The sequence below is a fragment of the Salmo salar genome, chromosome 06 (genome assembly GCF_965601325.2).
Source record: "Salmo salar chromosome 06, fSalSal1, whole genome shotgun sequence".
Classification (NCBI taxonomy): Eukaryota; Metazoa; Chordata; class Actinopteri; order Salmoniformes; family Salmonidae; genus Salmo; species Salmo salar.
The window spans coordinates 21,528,237-21,541,023 of record NC_138296.1 but is presented as its reverse complement, the minus strand read 5'-3'; the positions used below and the strand labels follow the sequence as shown (position 1 = coordinate 21,541,023).

At 45.2% G+C, this 12,787-nt stretch overlaps 1 protein-coding gene across 2 annotated transcripts; it reads left to right on the top strand.

Moving 5' to 3' along the window:
• Positions 1 to 67: 67 nt before the first annotated feature.
• On the top strand, positions 68 to 11,286 carry LOC106606511 (MAPK regulated corepressor interacting protein 2). 2 transcript variants are annotated; one of them, XR_001329072.3, is made up of 6 exons: positions 68 to 641; positions 970 to 1,036; positions 6,512 to 6,654; positions 9,706 to 9,822; positions 10,798 to 10,935; positions 11,113 to 11,286. XR_001329072.3 is itself a non-coding variant. In XM_014202770.3 (5 exons), the coding sequence occupies exons 1-5, from the start codon at positions 587 to 589 to the stop codon at positions 10,866 to 10,868; spliced, it is 453 nt and encodes a 150-aa protein (XP_014058245.1). In that variant the 5' UTR covers positions 68 to 586; the 3' UTR covers positions 10,869 to 11,286. The 2 variants fall into 2 exon arrangements, 1 of the variants encoding a protein (XP_014058245.1); XM_014202770.3 differs by having other exon boundaries at positions 10,798 to 11,286.
• The last annotated feature ends 1,501 nt before the right edge of the window (positions 11,287 to 12,787 follow it).

The window sequence follows — 12,787 nt, the reverse complement described above, 5'->3', positions numbered from 1 at the left end:
TTTAAAAGAAAGAGGGAGGCGTGTTGCGATGTCAACATTTATGCGCTGCGTTGGTTGAGTGTCTTTGCAACTCAATGACAGCTCATGTTTCATCAGATCTGACATTGTACCGACTCGGACAGCCCCAAGGACCAAAGTTAGCTACTTCTTCACACACTGGATGCAAGGCGACCAGCTCGTGCCACAGGGCCTCAGGAGAACGTAGCAATCTATAATGGTTTGTTCTGAGCTCCGTTTTCAACTAGAATGATTGAATAGCGAAAAAGAGGAGCTTGATTCATGGTTATGTTGTTCCGCGGTAGATTATCCCAAAAGTTTCCACCAGTCGTTCGCAGCGCAGAAGATTCTAGTAGTTGAAATGCAGAGATAATTTTGAAACGGAATTTGCCCAATGTAACAGGAAAAACACGGACCTGTTTTTTTAATCGTGGATGCGTCGAGAAATTACACGAGAGGAAATATTGTGAAGATTTTATAAATTATAAACTGTGCCTATACCCAATTTGCCTCTGACATAACCGGCCTTTGAAAGTCTATTGGACACTTGAAAGTGCCATACTGAAGTTCACTAGGATTTTGCTAGCCCATGATGTACACAATTACAAGAGGTCCCAGCAAACTTGTTACACAGCGACGAACAGGTGAGTGTGGTGGATTCTAGGAGACCGATTCAGACACTTTTGTAACAAAGTGCCAGTGACCTCTCGCTCACACTGTCATCAAAGTGATGATACATTGTAATTCTGAGGTTAGATACATGCCTTGTTACATGTTAACATTTACAGTGTGGCACGAGTGTATATTTGCGCATGGTTTACGCCTGTGTGCCAATGTTGATGCCAATCCATTAAAGGGGCTTCATTCAGAGGCAGTAACATGCATTCAGTGTTTTCAGTGGTTAACTTAACGTGTTGATATCGCTTTCCTTTTCAATACAATGTTGATATCTATTCCCTTTTTTAATATCAGGTCAAACGCAGCAGATTGACAAAATAAATGACTTCAAGCACAAACAAACGCCTTGGTCTATACCAGAGTAAGTACTATTATTGCATTGTACATAGGTTTAACAGTGTTATTAGCATATAATCGCAGTGTCACTGTTATTATTGTACTGTAATGATGTTTGGCATAGCTTCACCTGCAGCCGGTGAAGCATTAAAGTTTCAGAAATTCACATCTTGCAACATTGTAGCACGGACACTTGCAACATTGTTGTAGCGCGAGCGCCTGTATTGGCGTGTAATAGTAGCAAGCTAGCTATAAAAACTAAATTCCATGGGGCACATTCTATCACAAAGCACACTGTTGTGGGTCTTTTCCAAACCACATCCACCTGCTTTTATGTCATTGAACAGGGGCGTGAAACGACCTTGTGTGCGGGAAGCAAGGTTACTCACGAGCGTTAGTTGTCACTGTCTAGTCCCAACACGTGCATGCTAGCTGAGCAACATGCTAGCTTGGTAGTTGCTCTCTGCTGTCTACTCACACGTTTACTACGTTTCAAGATAACCCGTTTCAAATAAACAGCAACAATAAGGCGTTTATCATATCTTTAGCAATATTTCACTACTTTGGTCCTGATCTAGTAGAGTAGAGAGAAGCACAATCTGCGACATATCCATCATGGCATCCATAAAGGTCAAATAAATAAAATAAAAATACTGCATTCTTATCATGTGGGCTTTCATTATCACCATAGAAACCTTACTGTGTTCGAAGGTATGGTAACCGATGTGGTTCAGGTGGCTGAATTCCTATCTAGCTAGTCCTTGCTCTGAGTGAAGCATACATTTTAATTCATTTGTCATGAATGAGTGATTGAGAGAGAGCAGTGTTGTGTATTGATATTCTAGTTTTGTCTCTATAGGGCACCTGTAACCCCCCTTGCTTACCTACGTTGAAATGCTTGGAATGTTCTTCCTGTGAAACGCATGAAACAATGTCCACGTTAATTTCTACTCATGTCCTGTCCTTATATTAGCTGTATAAGTAATACAGTGTGCTGTATAACAAAACTGACGACGAGGAAGAAACGTTCTCACGTTTGTACTTATCATCTTCGGCAGAAAGTCTGAGTTAAATTCGTTATTGTTTTTCGCTGTAGAATGCTAGTGATGCTAGCTAGCCTTTGATGTCAAGGCAACAAGAGCCTCGAGGGATAGGAATAGTTTCGCTGCGGGAGAAAGTGAAGTCATCGTGAGTTAAAAGAAAGAAAAAAAAGGGGTCTGGGTGTAAGGGACCGTCTGAAAAGTGTGAGAAAGAAAAATAAACCGAAAATGTCTGCATTGATTGGAAATATAGGAACATTTGATGAATCTGTGGAACAATGGAGTTCTTACACAGAACGTTTTGAGTACTTTGTGTTGGCAAATGGAATTAAAGCAGAAGTCGTTGTGCCAACATTTTTGACTGTAATGGGAGGAAAAACATTCAATCTACTGCGCAGCCTAGTAAAGCCTGAAAAACCTGGTGGTAAATCATATGATGAAATTGTGGCTACCTTAAAATGACATTATTCTCCCAAACCACTGAGAATCGCAGAGAGATTTCAGTTTCATAAGATAAATCAAGAGGAGGGGGACTCAATCTCACAGTTTGTGACTGTATTGAAACAGTTATCTGAACACTGTGAATTTGGGCGATCAATGAGTGACACTACACGTGATAGGTTAGTGTGTGGCATGCGCAGCGAGGCAATTCAGAAACATCTTTTGAGTGAGAGTAACTTAACATCGCAGAGAGCAATAGAAGTGAGTACATCAATGGAAATGGCAAATAAAGATGCACAACAGCTAAGTGCATTGACTAAAGTGCATAAGGTGTCTACGTGGTTAAGAAAACAAGGCAGGAGGTGGCAAGCCATGCTATCGCTGTGGGAAACCAGGTCACCAAGCAGAGGAGTGTTGGTGCAAAGACTTAGACTGCAGAAGTTGTGGGAAAAGGGTCACATCGAACGTGCATGTAAAAACAAAAAGACACAATCAAACAAAAGTACTGAACAAACTTCAGGAAGTACAAAAAGAAAGTGCATAAAATGGAGCACACAGAGCATGAACAAAGTGACACCCTGTCTAAAGGGGAAGAATCTTTGCATGTTAAAGACGACACAAACCTACAAGGGATATTGAGGAAACACGTGGATGTGTTCAAAGAAGACCTTGGCAGTATGAAGGACATAACAGTTAAACTGACCATGAAACCAGACAGCAAGCCAAAATGCTTCAAAGCTAGACTTGTTCCATACGCCATAAAACCAAAAGTTGAAATTGAGCTAAACAGACTAGTGGAGAGTGAAGTATTGGATCCAGTGAATGTTAGTGAATGGGCTACACCTGTTGTTCCAGTCATAAAAAAAGATGGATCACTCAGACTCTGTGGTGATTTCAGTCACCATTAACCCAGTCTTGACTGCTGAAAAATATCCACTACCCCTCATTGACGACCTCTTTTCTGGTTTAGCAGGAGGACAAAAATTCAGTAAGATAGACTTATGTCAGGCCTATCTACAGATGCATGTGGACCAAAAGTCACAAGAACTGTTGACCATAGTGACTCACAAAGGACTGTACAGGTACCAGAGGCTTCGTTTTGGAATCACCTCAGCTCCAGCCTTGTTTCAGAGAGCTATGGACCAGATACTGAGCGGGCTCACTGGGGTCCAATGTTACCTCGATGATCTACTCATCACCGGGCAAAGACGAGCAGGAGCACCCGAGAAACCTGAACGCTACACTACAGAGATTGGATGAGTACGGTCTGAGGGTCCGGAAGGACAAATGCGAGTTTTTCCGGCCCTCTGTTGTGTACCTGGGCCACGTCATCGACAGTTCGGGGCTCTACAAGGCGCCATCGAAGGTGAAGGCCGTTGTGGAAGCTCCATCCCCACAGAACGTGAGTCAGCTGAAATCATTCTTAGGACTACTGACATACTACGCAAAGTTTGTGCCAAACCTAGCTAACATGTTAAAGCCACTGCATTAACTTTTGAACAAAACCAAACAGTGGAAGTGGACAGACAGATGTGAGGAGGCATTCAAGAAAGCGAAAGCAGCCTTAGCTCAGTCAGAGGCCCTAACCCACTTCAACCCCAACTTGCCATTACAGTTGGCATGTGATGCATCGCCTTATGGCGTTGGTGTAGTTGTCTCACACATCATGCCATCAGGTGAAGAAAGGCCAATTGCTTTCGCATCACGGACCTTAAGTAAAGCCAAGAGCAATTATGCACAGATAGAGCGTGAAGCACTCGCCATTGTGTTTGGAGTTAAGAAATTTCATCAGTTTCTGTTTGGCCGACGATTCACACTGTTGACGGACCATAGACCCCTCACCTCCATCTTTGGTCCCCACACCGGCATTCCGTCGCTTGCAGCCACCCGCATACAGCGATGGCCGTTATTGTTATCTGCTCACCAGTACGATATCAAGTACAGAAGGTCTGAGCAGCACTGCAATGCAGACGGCCTCTCAAGGCTTCCCTTACCTGTCTCACACACTGAGCACTCCCAGGCTGAAATCTTCTACTTCAAGGAAGTGACGAACGCCCCAGTTACATCTGTCCAAGTGAAAAAATTCACCCACACTGATCCAGTGATGTCTGAGGTCGTGGACATTGTCACTCGTGGAAAAGAAGGAGAGATGTCGGACAGCCTACAACCTTACCTAGTGAGGAGAAACGAGCTCACAGTTCAGTTTGGATGCTTGCTATGGGGTTTTCGAGTCATCATACCGCCGCCACTGAGAAGGCAGGTGCTTGAAGAACTCCATTCAGGGCACTGTGGCATGGTGCGAATGAAGGAGATTGCACGCAGCTACTTTTGGTGGCCAGGTCTGGACGCAGCTATCGAAGACAAGGTCAAGTCATGTTCTGCATGTCAAAAGATGAGGAACATGCCTCAGCTAGCGCCACTACACCCATGGGACTTCCCAGAGGAGCCTTGGCAGCGAGTCCACATAGACTATGCAGGTCCACTGGAGGATCGTATGTTCTTAGTCGTAGTTGACGCACACAGCAAATGGCCTGAGGTCACAGTGATGAAGAGCACCTCAGCGGAGAGAACCATCGAAGAGCTACAGTCAATCTTCAGTCGCTTCGGCTTGCCAACGCAACTCGTTAGTGATAGTGGCCCCCAACTGGTGTCTCAAGAGTTCCGGTCATTCATGGAAGCAAATGGCATTCAGCACATCAAGTCAGTGCCATATCACCCTGCAACGAACGGCCTCGCTGAAAGATTTGTCCAAACGATGAAGCAAGCTTTAAAATCATCACAAGGGAACGACTCCCTCAATAGGCATCTAAACACCTTCCTGTTAACCTACAGAAACATTCCCCACGCTACAACCAAAGTGGCACCCGCGTCAGCCATGATGAAAAGACAGCTTCGCACGCGACTCGACCTCCTGAGACCTCCAAAGACGAAACAGGTTGTACAGACACAACAGAGAGCACAGGTGGAAAGACGGAGCAAAGCAAAAGACAGAAGCTTCATAGCTGGAGAGAGAGTTCTTGCTTGGAACTACTGTAAAGGTCCAAAGTAGATACCAGCCACAGTGGTTGCACAAACAAGGCCTGTGTCCTACACAGTTCACACACTCGAAAACATCATCTGGAGGAGACACGTGGATCAACTGTTGCCAGGAACCAACCTCAGAGATGACTCATGTCAAGTGACAAACCAAGATCAGCTACTGGAGACCTACCATGACTACGAGCTATCACCTGAACATCCACTGCAGCAACCTACAAATGTGTAAAGTGCTCCAGACTCACCTGAACCAGCCAGAGTGCCTACTCAGTGTACTGTCGCACCCCAGTCTGGGAATACACCATCACCACTCAGACTCAGAGATAATGTGACTGTAGACTCACCTGTACGTCGTCATTACCCTGCAAGAAAAAGTCGACCCCCTGACAGGTTGACTATTTAGTTCAAACTAACCTCCGACATTGGGGCAGAATACACCCCAGGGTTAAGTCTGGGAACTGAAGCAGTCTACCCTCTATCCCTAGTTTAGAAAAGGTTATTCTGAAAAAGTTCATTTATTAACATTAAGAGAACTTATATTAAAAAGAAAACAATAGGCAAAACAGTGAATATTTACTTTTTCCTTATGAGTCATCAAAGGTAAAGGGGGAGGAATATGTTGTGTATTGATATTCTAGTTTTGTCCCTTTAGAGCACCTGTAACCCGCCCCTTGCTTACCTACGTTGAAATGCTTGGAATGTTCTTCCTGTGAAACGCATTAAACAATACCCACGTTAATTTCTACTCCCGTCTCATGTCCTGTCCTTATATTAGTTGTATAAGTAATACAGTGTGCTATACAACAAGCAGAGTCTGAGTAATTTATGACCCTTAACTACAGTAGCAAACATGCCTAAGAAACTCTATTTAGAGACCATTTCATCATGTCATATTTACTACAGGTCTATAGGTATATTGTGTGTAGACTTAAAATAAATCAACAAGTTTTTCATGTTTAAGCCCATCTTTTTTTGTCCTGCAGCTCTCCTGCACCCAAGATAGTGTTTAACCGCCTGAATGGGAAGAAGTACCACAACACCCCAGCAGCTCTTCTACAGGTGGACCTCAAGCCCAAGGAGGGCTTCACTTCTGCACACCAGGAGAATGTCAAGTTTATCTATGAAGGTAAAGGAGTGAGATACCCTAGAAATACAATTTCTAGAATGCACCAAGCCCCTCAAACCTTGGCAATTTTACTTTTACAATACACTCACGAGTACACTTAATATGGTTGTGACTGAGGACTTCTATGGACAATGGGCCTCTGGGATCTGATCTTGCCCCTATAACCCACTTTACAAAGAATGTGTGTTTCTCTTTCAACATGGTCAGCCATGTTCTCAGTCAACATTATGAATGTTGACCATGGTAAACATAATATTATCATACTATTATTATTCATCTCATCTACAGTCTGAGTAGTCTCCAAATCATCTCCTTTCTGTCTAGTGTCCCTTTAGAGGTGACAGTAGGACTTCTCCTCTACCCCTCCCTCCCAGTGTTCTCCCACCCAACTACAGGCAGGGTGGGGGTCAGGGCTGGACCAGGAGTTAGTCCTCCCTCCCAGTGTTCTCCCACCCAACTACAGGCAGGGTGGGGGTCAGGGCTGGACCAGGAGTTAGTCCTCCCTCCCAGTGTTCTCCCACCCAACTACAGGCAGGGTGAGGGTCAGGGCTGGACCAGGAGTTAGTCCTCCCTCCCAGTGTTCTCCCACCCAACTACAGGCAGGGTGGGGGTCAGGGCTGGACCAGGAGTTAGTCCTCCCTCCCAGTGTTCTCCCACCCAACTACAGGCAGGGTGGGGGTCAGGGCTGGACCAGGAGTTCGTCTTCCCTCCCAGTGTTCTCCCACCCAACTACAGGCAGGGTGAGGGTCAGGGCTGGACCAGGAGTTAGTCCTCCCTCCCAGTGTTCTCCCACCCAACTACAGGCAGGGTGAGGGTCAGGGTTGGACCAGGAGTTAGTCCTCCCTCCCAGTGTTCTCCCACCCAACTACAGGCAGGGTGAGGGACAGGGCTGGACCAGGAGTTAGTCCTCCCTCCCAGTGTTCTCCCACCCAACTACAGGCAGGGTGAGGGTCAGGGCTGGACCAGGAGTTAGTCCTCCCTCCCAGTGTTCTCCCACCCAACTACAGGCAGGGTGAGGGTCAGGGCTGGACCAGGAGTTAGTCCTCCCTCCCAGTGTTCTCCCACCCAACTACAGGCAGGGTGAGGGTCAGGGCTGGACCAGGAGTTAGTCCTCCCTCCCAGTGTTCTCCCACCCAACTACAGGCAGGGTGAGGGACAGGGCTGGACCAGGAGTTAGTCCTCCCTCACAGTGTTCTCCCACCCAACTACTGGCAGGGTGAGGGACAGGGTTGGACCAGGAGTTAGTCCTCCCTCCCAGTGTTCTCCCACCCAACTACTGGCAGGGTGAGGGACAGGGCTGGACCAGGAGTTAGTCCTCCCTCACAGTGTTCTCCCACCCAACTACTGGCAGGGTGAGGGACAGGGTTGGACCAGGAGTTAGTCCTCCCTCCCAGTGTTCTCCCACCCAACTACTGGCAGGGTGAGGGACAGGGTTGGACCAGGAGTTAGTCCTCCCTCACAGTGTTCTCCCACCCAACTACTGGCAGGGTGAGGGACAGGGTTGGACCAGGAGTTAGTCTTCCCTCCCAGGCTCAGCAGCACAGCTGCACTGACACTGATACCAGTGATAGCAGGCACACAGCTCAGGGAGCTGGCTGGAATTCCACTACCCTCACACCCAAATTGAAGCCCTCTGCCAGCACCATCGTGTCTGTCTATCTGTCTGTCTGTCTGTCTGTCTGTCTGTCTGTCTGCCTGTCTGTCTGTCTGTCTGTCTGTCTGTCTGTCTGTCTGTCTGTCTGTCTGTCTGTCTGTCTGTCTGTCTGTCTACTCTGCCTCCAACGAAGGTAGTACACAATGGCTTCTAGAAATATGTGTTGATAATCACTGCATGAGTCTGCAGTGTAATTGAATGAAGACACAAGTATTTTTGTGCCTAAGTGGAGCTCTACACAGTAAGCTAAATGACTGTATTTCAACATTAACCCTAACCTACCCAGCCAAACAGCATGTGTAACTTGTTAAGTCATTTCTCCCTTGCCCATGTCACACACTAGGTCGTTCTAACTGAAAGTTTGCAATGGCAGCACATTAACTACATAACCTTGGTCAGAGTGGACAAGGACAAAAAGTAGGCCCTTCTCTTACTAGGCTTTCTACAGAGGGGTTCTACAAATGAGGATTGCAACCAGTTTTACAGGATCATTAACCAGTAAATACACATTTTAGGCCACTACAGTTACACCCAGTTACTTGTAACATTAAAAAACAACATGTTGGTTCAACACTTGTAAGTCATGTGAAGGTCCATATGGTGAAAGGTGCCTATCATAGATCTGATTGGCTCATTAATATGGTAGCTCCATCTTGCCTTCACTATGAGCATGTTTAAGTAAAATGATAGTAACGCAAACTTGCCTTCATCATTCATTCCCCAATACGGGTTCATTTTGACTTAGTATTTTATTACATTAGTACTTGAAACATTTGGACTAGTGAGATAATATTGGTCATTAGAGCCAGTGGACTGAACGCTCATAAATCCACATGACAGAGTGCATTATTTAAAATGTAGTTTCAAACGCGGCATGCTTTGTCAAATTCACCCTACTGGACCTTACACTGTGGGTGTGACGTGGCAGGACTACTTTTGTTCAAAGGTTATTTCCTTTTTACACATTTTAAGCTGCAAAATGTTTTAGCCTGACTGACTCTTAGGGTGAGTTTCCCCCCATTTTATGTTAACCAATTTCAACTATATGACTGTCTGCTTTCATATTGTTGTTTTCTTCTTTGTTTCTCCTGGTAGTATTTTGATATTGTTTTCTTCTTTGTTTCTCCTGGTAGTATTTTGATATTGTTTTCTTCTTTGTTTCTCCTGGTAGTATTTTGATATTGTTTTCTTCTTTGTTTCTCCTGGTAGTATTTTGATATTGTTTTCTTCTTTGTTTCTCCTGGTAGTATTTTGATATTGTTTTCTTCTTTGTTTCTCCTGGTAGTATTTGCAATGTTAAACTAAAGCATGTCTAAGAACAATCTATAGATTTCTATAGATTGAATTCTACTGAAGGCTGCATGTATCCAGGTTGTGTCTGTGTGTTGCTGTTGCAGCCTGGCAGGAGGTAGTGCAGCAGGCGGAGGAGGGAGGAGCCAGTGACGAGACAGGAAGTGCCAGTGCTCAGGGACCAGTGCAGTATTCAGACACCAGCCCCAGCCCAGCCATGAAGAGTGAGTCCTGACCTGAGTCTACCTTCCTCCTTCAGTCTCATCCCTTAAACACTCATTCACTGTAATCTGTTCTCCATTCTCTCCCCCTCATCACATTTCCTTGACACTAAACCACTTCCTCTGTCCGTACCCCCATGCTTTTCACACCCAATGGAAAGATGCACCTTCTTTTGGTCACCTGGACAGCAGGTCACATCTGTGTGTGTGTTAGGGCTGTCACAGCACTGCCACCACATAAACCAGTGTGATGTAGGGTTGTGTCAGTCATCATGTCTTCATTCTTAGCAATGAGAATAGGTGTTTTGGGAAAGTCATATTGGGGAACATTTGGAAAGTTATATATGGGAACATTCAGAAAGTCATATTGGGGGACATTGGGAAGTGATATTGGGAAAGTCATATTGGAGTTCATTGACTGGGAATGTCATATTGGGAAAGTCATATTGGGAAACATTGGGAAAGTTCTGATATGACCTCTGAGTTGTCATTGTTCGTGGTCTTAAAGGCCCAGTGCAGTTGAAATTGTGAAAATTATGAGAAACACCAGGTGGTAAATTAGTTAATAGACCAATAAGAAAGAGAATTCTAAACCTCTCTGCCAATAACAGCTAGTTTTCAGTTTTCCCCTCCCCACTCAGACATCTCCCAGACAGTCCTAGCAAAATTCTTGTTTCTCTTCGACCATTTTAATTGAAAACAGTCACAGTAAGGTACTTAATTGTTACCCAGAAATGATTTATTATTGAGATAAAAACAGCTGCATTGGACCTTTTTTAAGTCATTTCACCACTGAATTCTTACTTTAGTTTTCTAAAATATAGTCACCATCTATGTTTGACCAGTTCCAATAATGTGCTTCTGACCTTTGTTCACATCATCACCCTACAACAAAGTTGAGGTCCACTTGTTAATGCTGCCACACCATAACCCAATGTTTGAGGCCTCCTCTAACTCCCTCCTTTTCCCCGTCCCCAGACTTTGTTCCCATCGATCTGGATGAGTGGTGGGCCCAGCGCTTCCTGGCCAACATTGACAACCTGTCCTGATGGGCCCCACCACCTGGGGCCCTAGCGGCCAGGGGAGAGGGCCTTATGGAGGGGCCTGGAGGTCGGGGTGAGAGGGGGGTTTAACCAGGTTGGAGCCTAGTGCACCTGGTAACAGGTGTGGGTCTTCTCTAGAGGTGTGGAAATATGGGATGGTGATGGGCATTACTCGAGAGCAGCGCTGGGACGCTGGCGATGACGTAGCCATGGCAACCCTCTCACCTGAACTCTTTTACCTTTTTAACAGAAACAGTACAACCAACCAACACTAACCAACCAACGCTGTCCGCTTGAGCAGCTACCCGGAAGATACAAGTCTTGAATTTTTGGTTATTCTCCATCTCTCAAGCCCAACACTGTGGGCTAAGATGTCAAAATGTCTGTACTACTTTAAAAACGCAGTAAAGATGTGTTTTCAAGATGTGCCGTGGTGAGATTTCTTTTTCACTAAATTGGAGGTTGGATGTGGCTTGCAATGCCATAGCTCTACACAGGGTGTCACTGATGTCAAACAACAGTGGTTCACTGCTTGGCTACATTATTTTATTTGTATTTTACCTTTATTTAACTAGGCAAGTCAGTTAAGAACAAAGTCTTATTTACAATGACACCGGCCAAAACCCTAACCTGGAGGACGCTGGGCAAATTGTGCGCCGTCCTATGGGACTCCCAATCACAACCGGTTGTGATACAGCCTGGAATCGAACAAGGGTCTGTAGTGACGCCTCTAGCACTGAGACGCAGCGCCTTGGACCGCTGTGCCACTTGGGAGCCCGTGGAGAGAACTGATCCCTGTTTATACCTGCTGCTAACATGCATCCTGATCTTGGCCATATTCTGATTTAGCCCACATTTCTAGACAGGTATAGACAATTTAAAAGAAGGGATTGTGTTCAGATCTTCCTGAACTCCTCCGGAGGTAGTCATGCTGTGTTCATAGTACCACCTCCAGAGGTAGTCGGGAACTGATTGGTTGAATGAAAGCTTAGTGGGAAGAGCTTAGTGACAGGTCAGTCAGTGGAGTTTACAGGTGAGAGTTAAATACAATAAAGGCTGGCAGGGAGGTTGGAGGTGGATGGAGGGTCAGGGAGAGAGGCTGGAGGTGGAGGCAGGTTGGAGGGTGTTAAAATAGGCGAGGAGAGAGGACACAAAGAACTGAGGAAAGAATAATTGAGAAAGAGCCTTGGAATTCTGCACAGGAGTTTGCATCATTCAGGGCAGGATTCAATACAAGGCTCATTACAGAGAAGCACTAGACAATAGAAAGCTGACATGAATCATGGGTCACGTTCAGCAGGACCAAATGTTTTGGGTTCATATATAAATGGGCTATCTATGTAGAACAAGCATGCCTCTGACATGTAGACTAAGGAATCACATCAGCTCAATTAATTATATTTCTATCTGCAACGTTCGACAACATTTGTCAACAAGGTGGCCTGGCCTCAATTTTGTACTCAGAGAAGCTCCGCCTCAAAGGCAGAACGAAGTTGATTGGTTGGATGAAAGCTCAGTGGGCAGAGTGTAGAGTGGCATGTCAGTGGATGGAGTTTACAGGGTCATGTCTAGATGGGATCCAGCTTTTGTCAAAAGTAATTTTGTTGTATTTATTTTTTGCATTTGAGCTAACCCTAACCCTTTTCTTAACCTAATTCTCCTTAACCTGCAACGACAAGTACATTCTGACAAAAGCTGGATCCCTTCTAGCCATGACCAGTTTACAGATGAAGGTCAGATAAAATAAATGCTTTTAAGAAGGTAGGTTGGATGTGGATGGAGGGTGTTAAATGCAGGTTGTGACTCGCAAGGTTACCAGTTCAAATCCTGGTAGCGACTTGTTTTCCAACCTTACCCAACATTCTTAACTAATCACATTTCTAATCTACACTGAACAAAAATATAAACGCAACATGCAACAATTT

Excerpts from the sequence above, each read along its gene's own strand:
- LOC106606511 (XM_014202770.3), top strand. The coding sequence starts at position 587 with ATGATGTACACAATTACAAGAGGTCCCAGCAAACTTGTTACACAGCGA. Across the intron at positions 642-969 it reads TGTTACACAGCGACGAACAG|GTCAAACGCAGCAGATTGAC; the intron begins GTGAGTGTGGTG and ends TTTTAATATCAG. Across the intron at positions 6,655-9,705 it reads TGTCAAGTTTATCTATGAAG|CCTGGCAGGAGGTAGTGCAG; the intron begins GTAAAGGAGTGA and ends TTGCTGTTGCAG.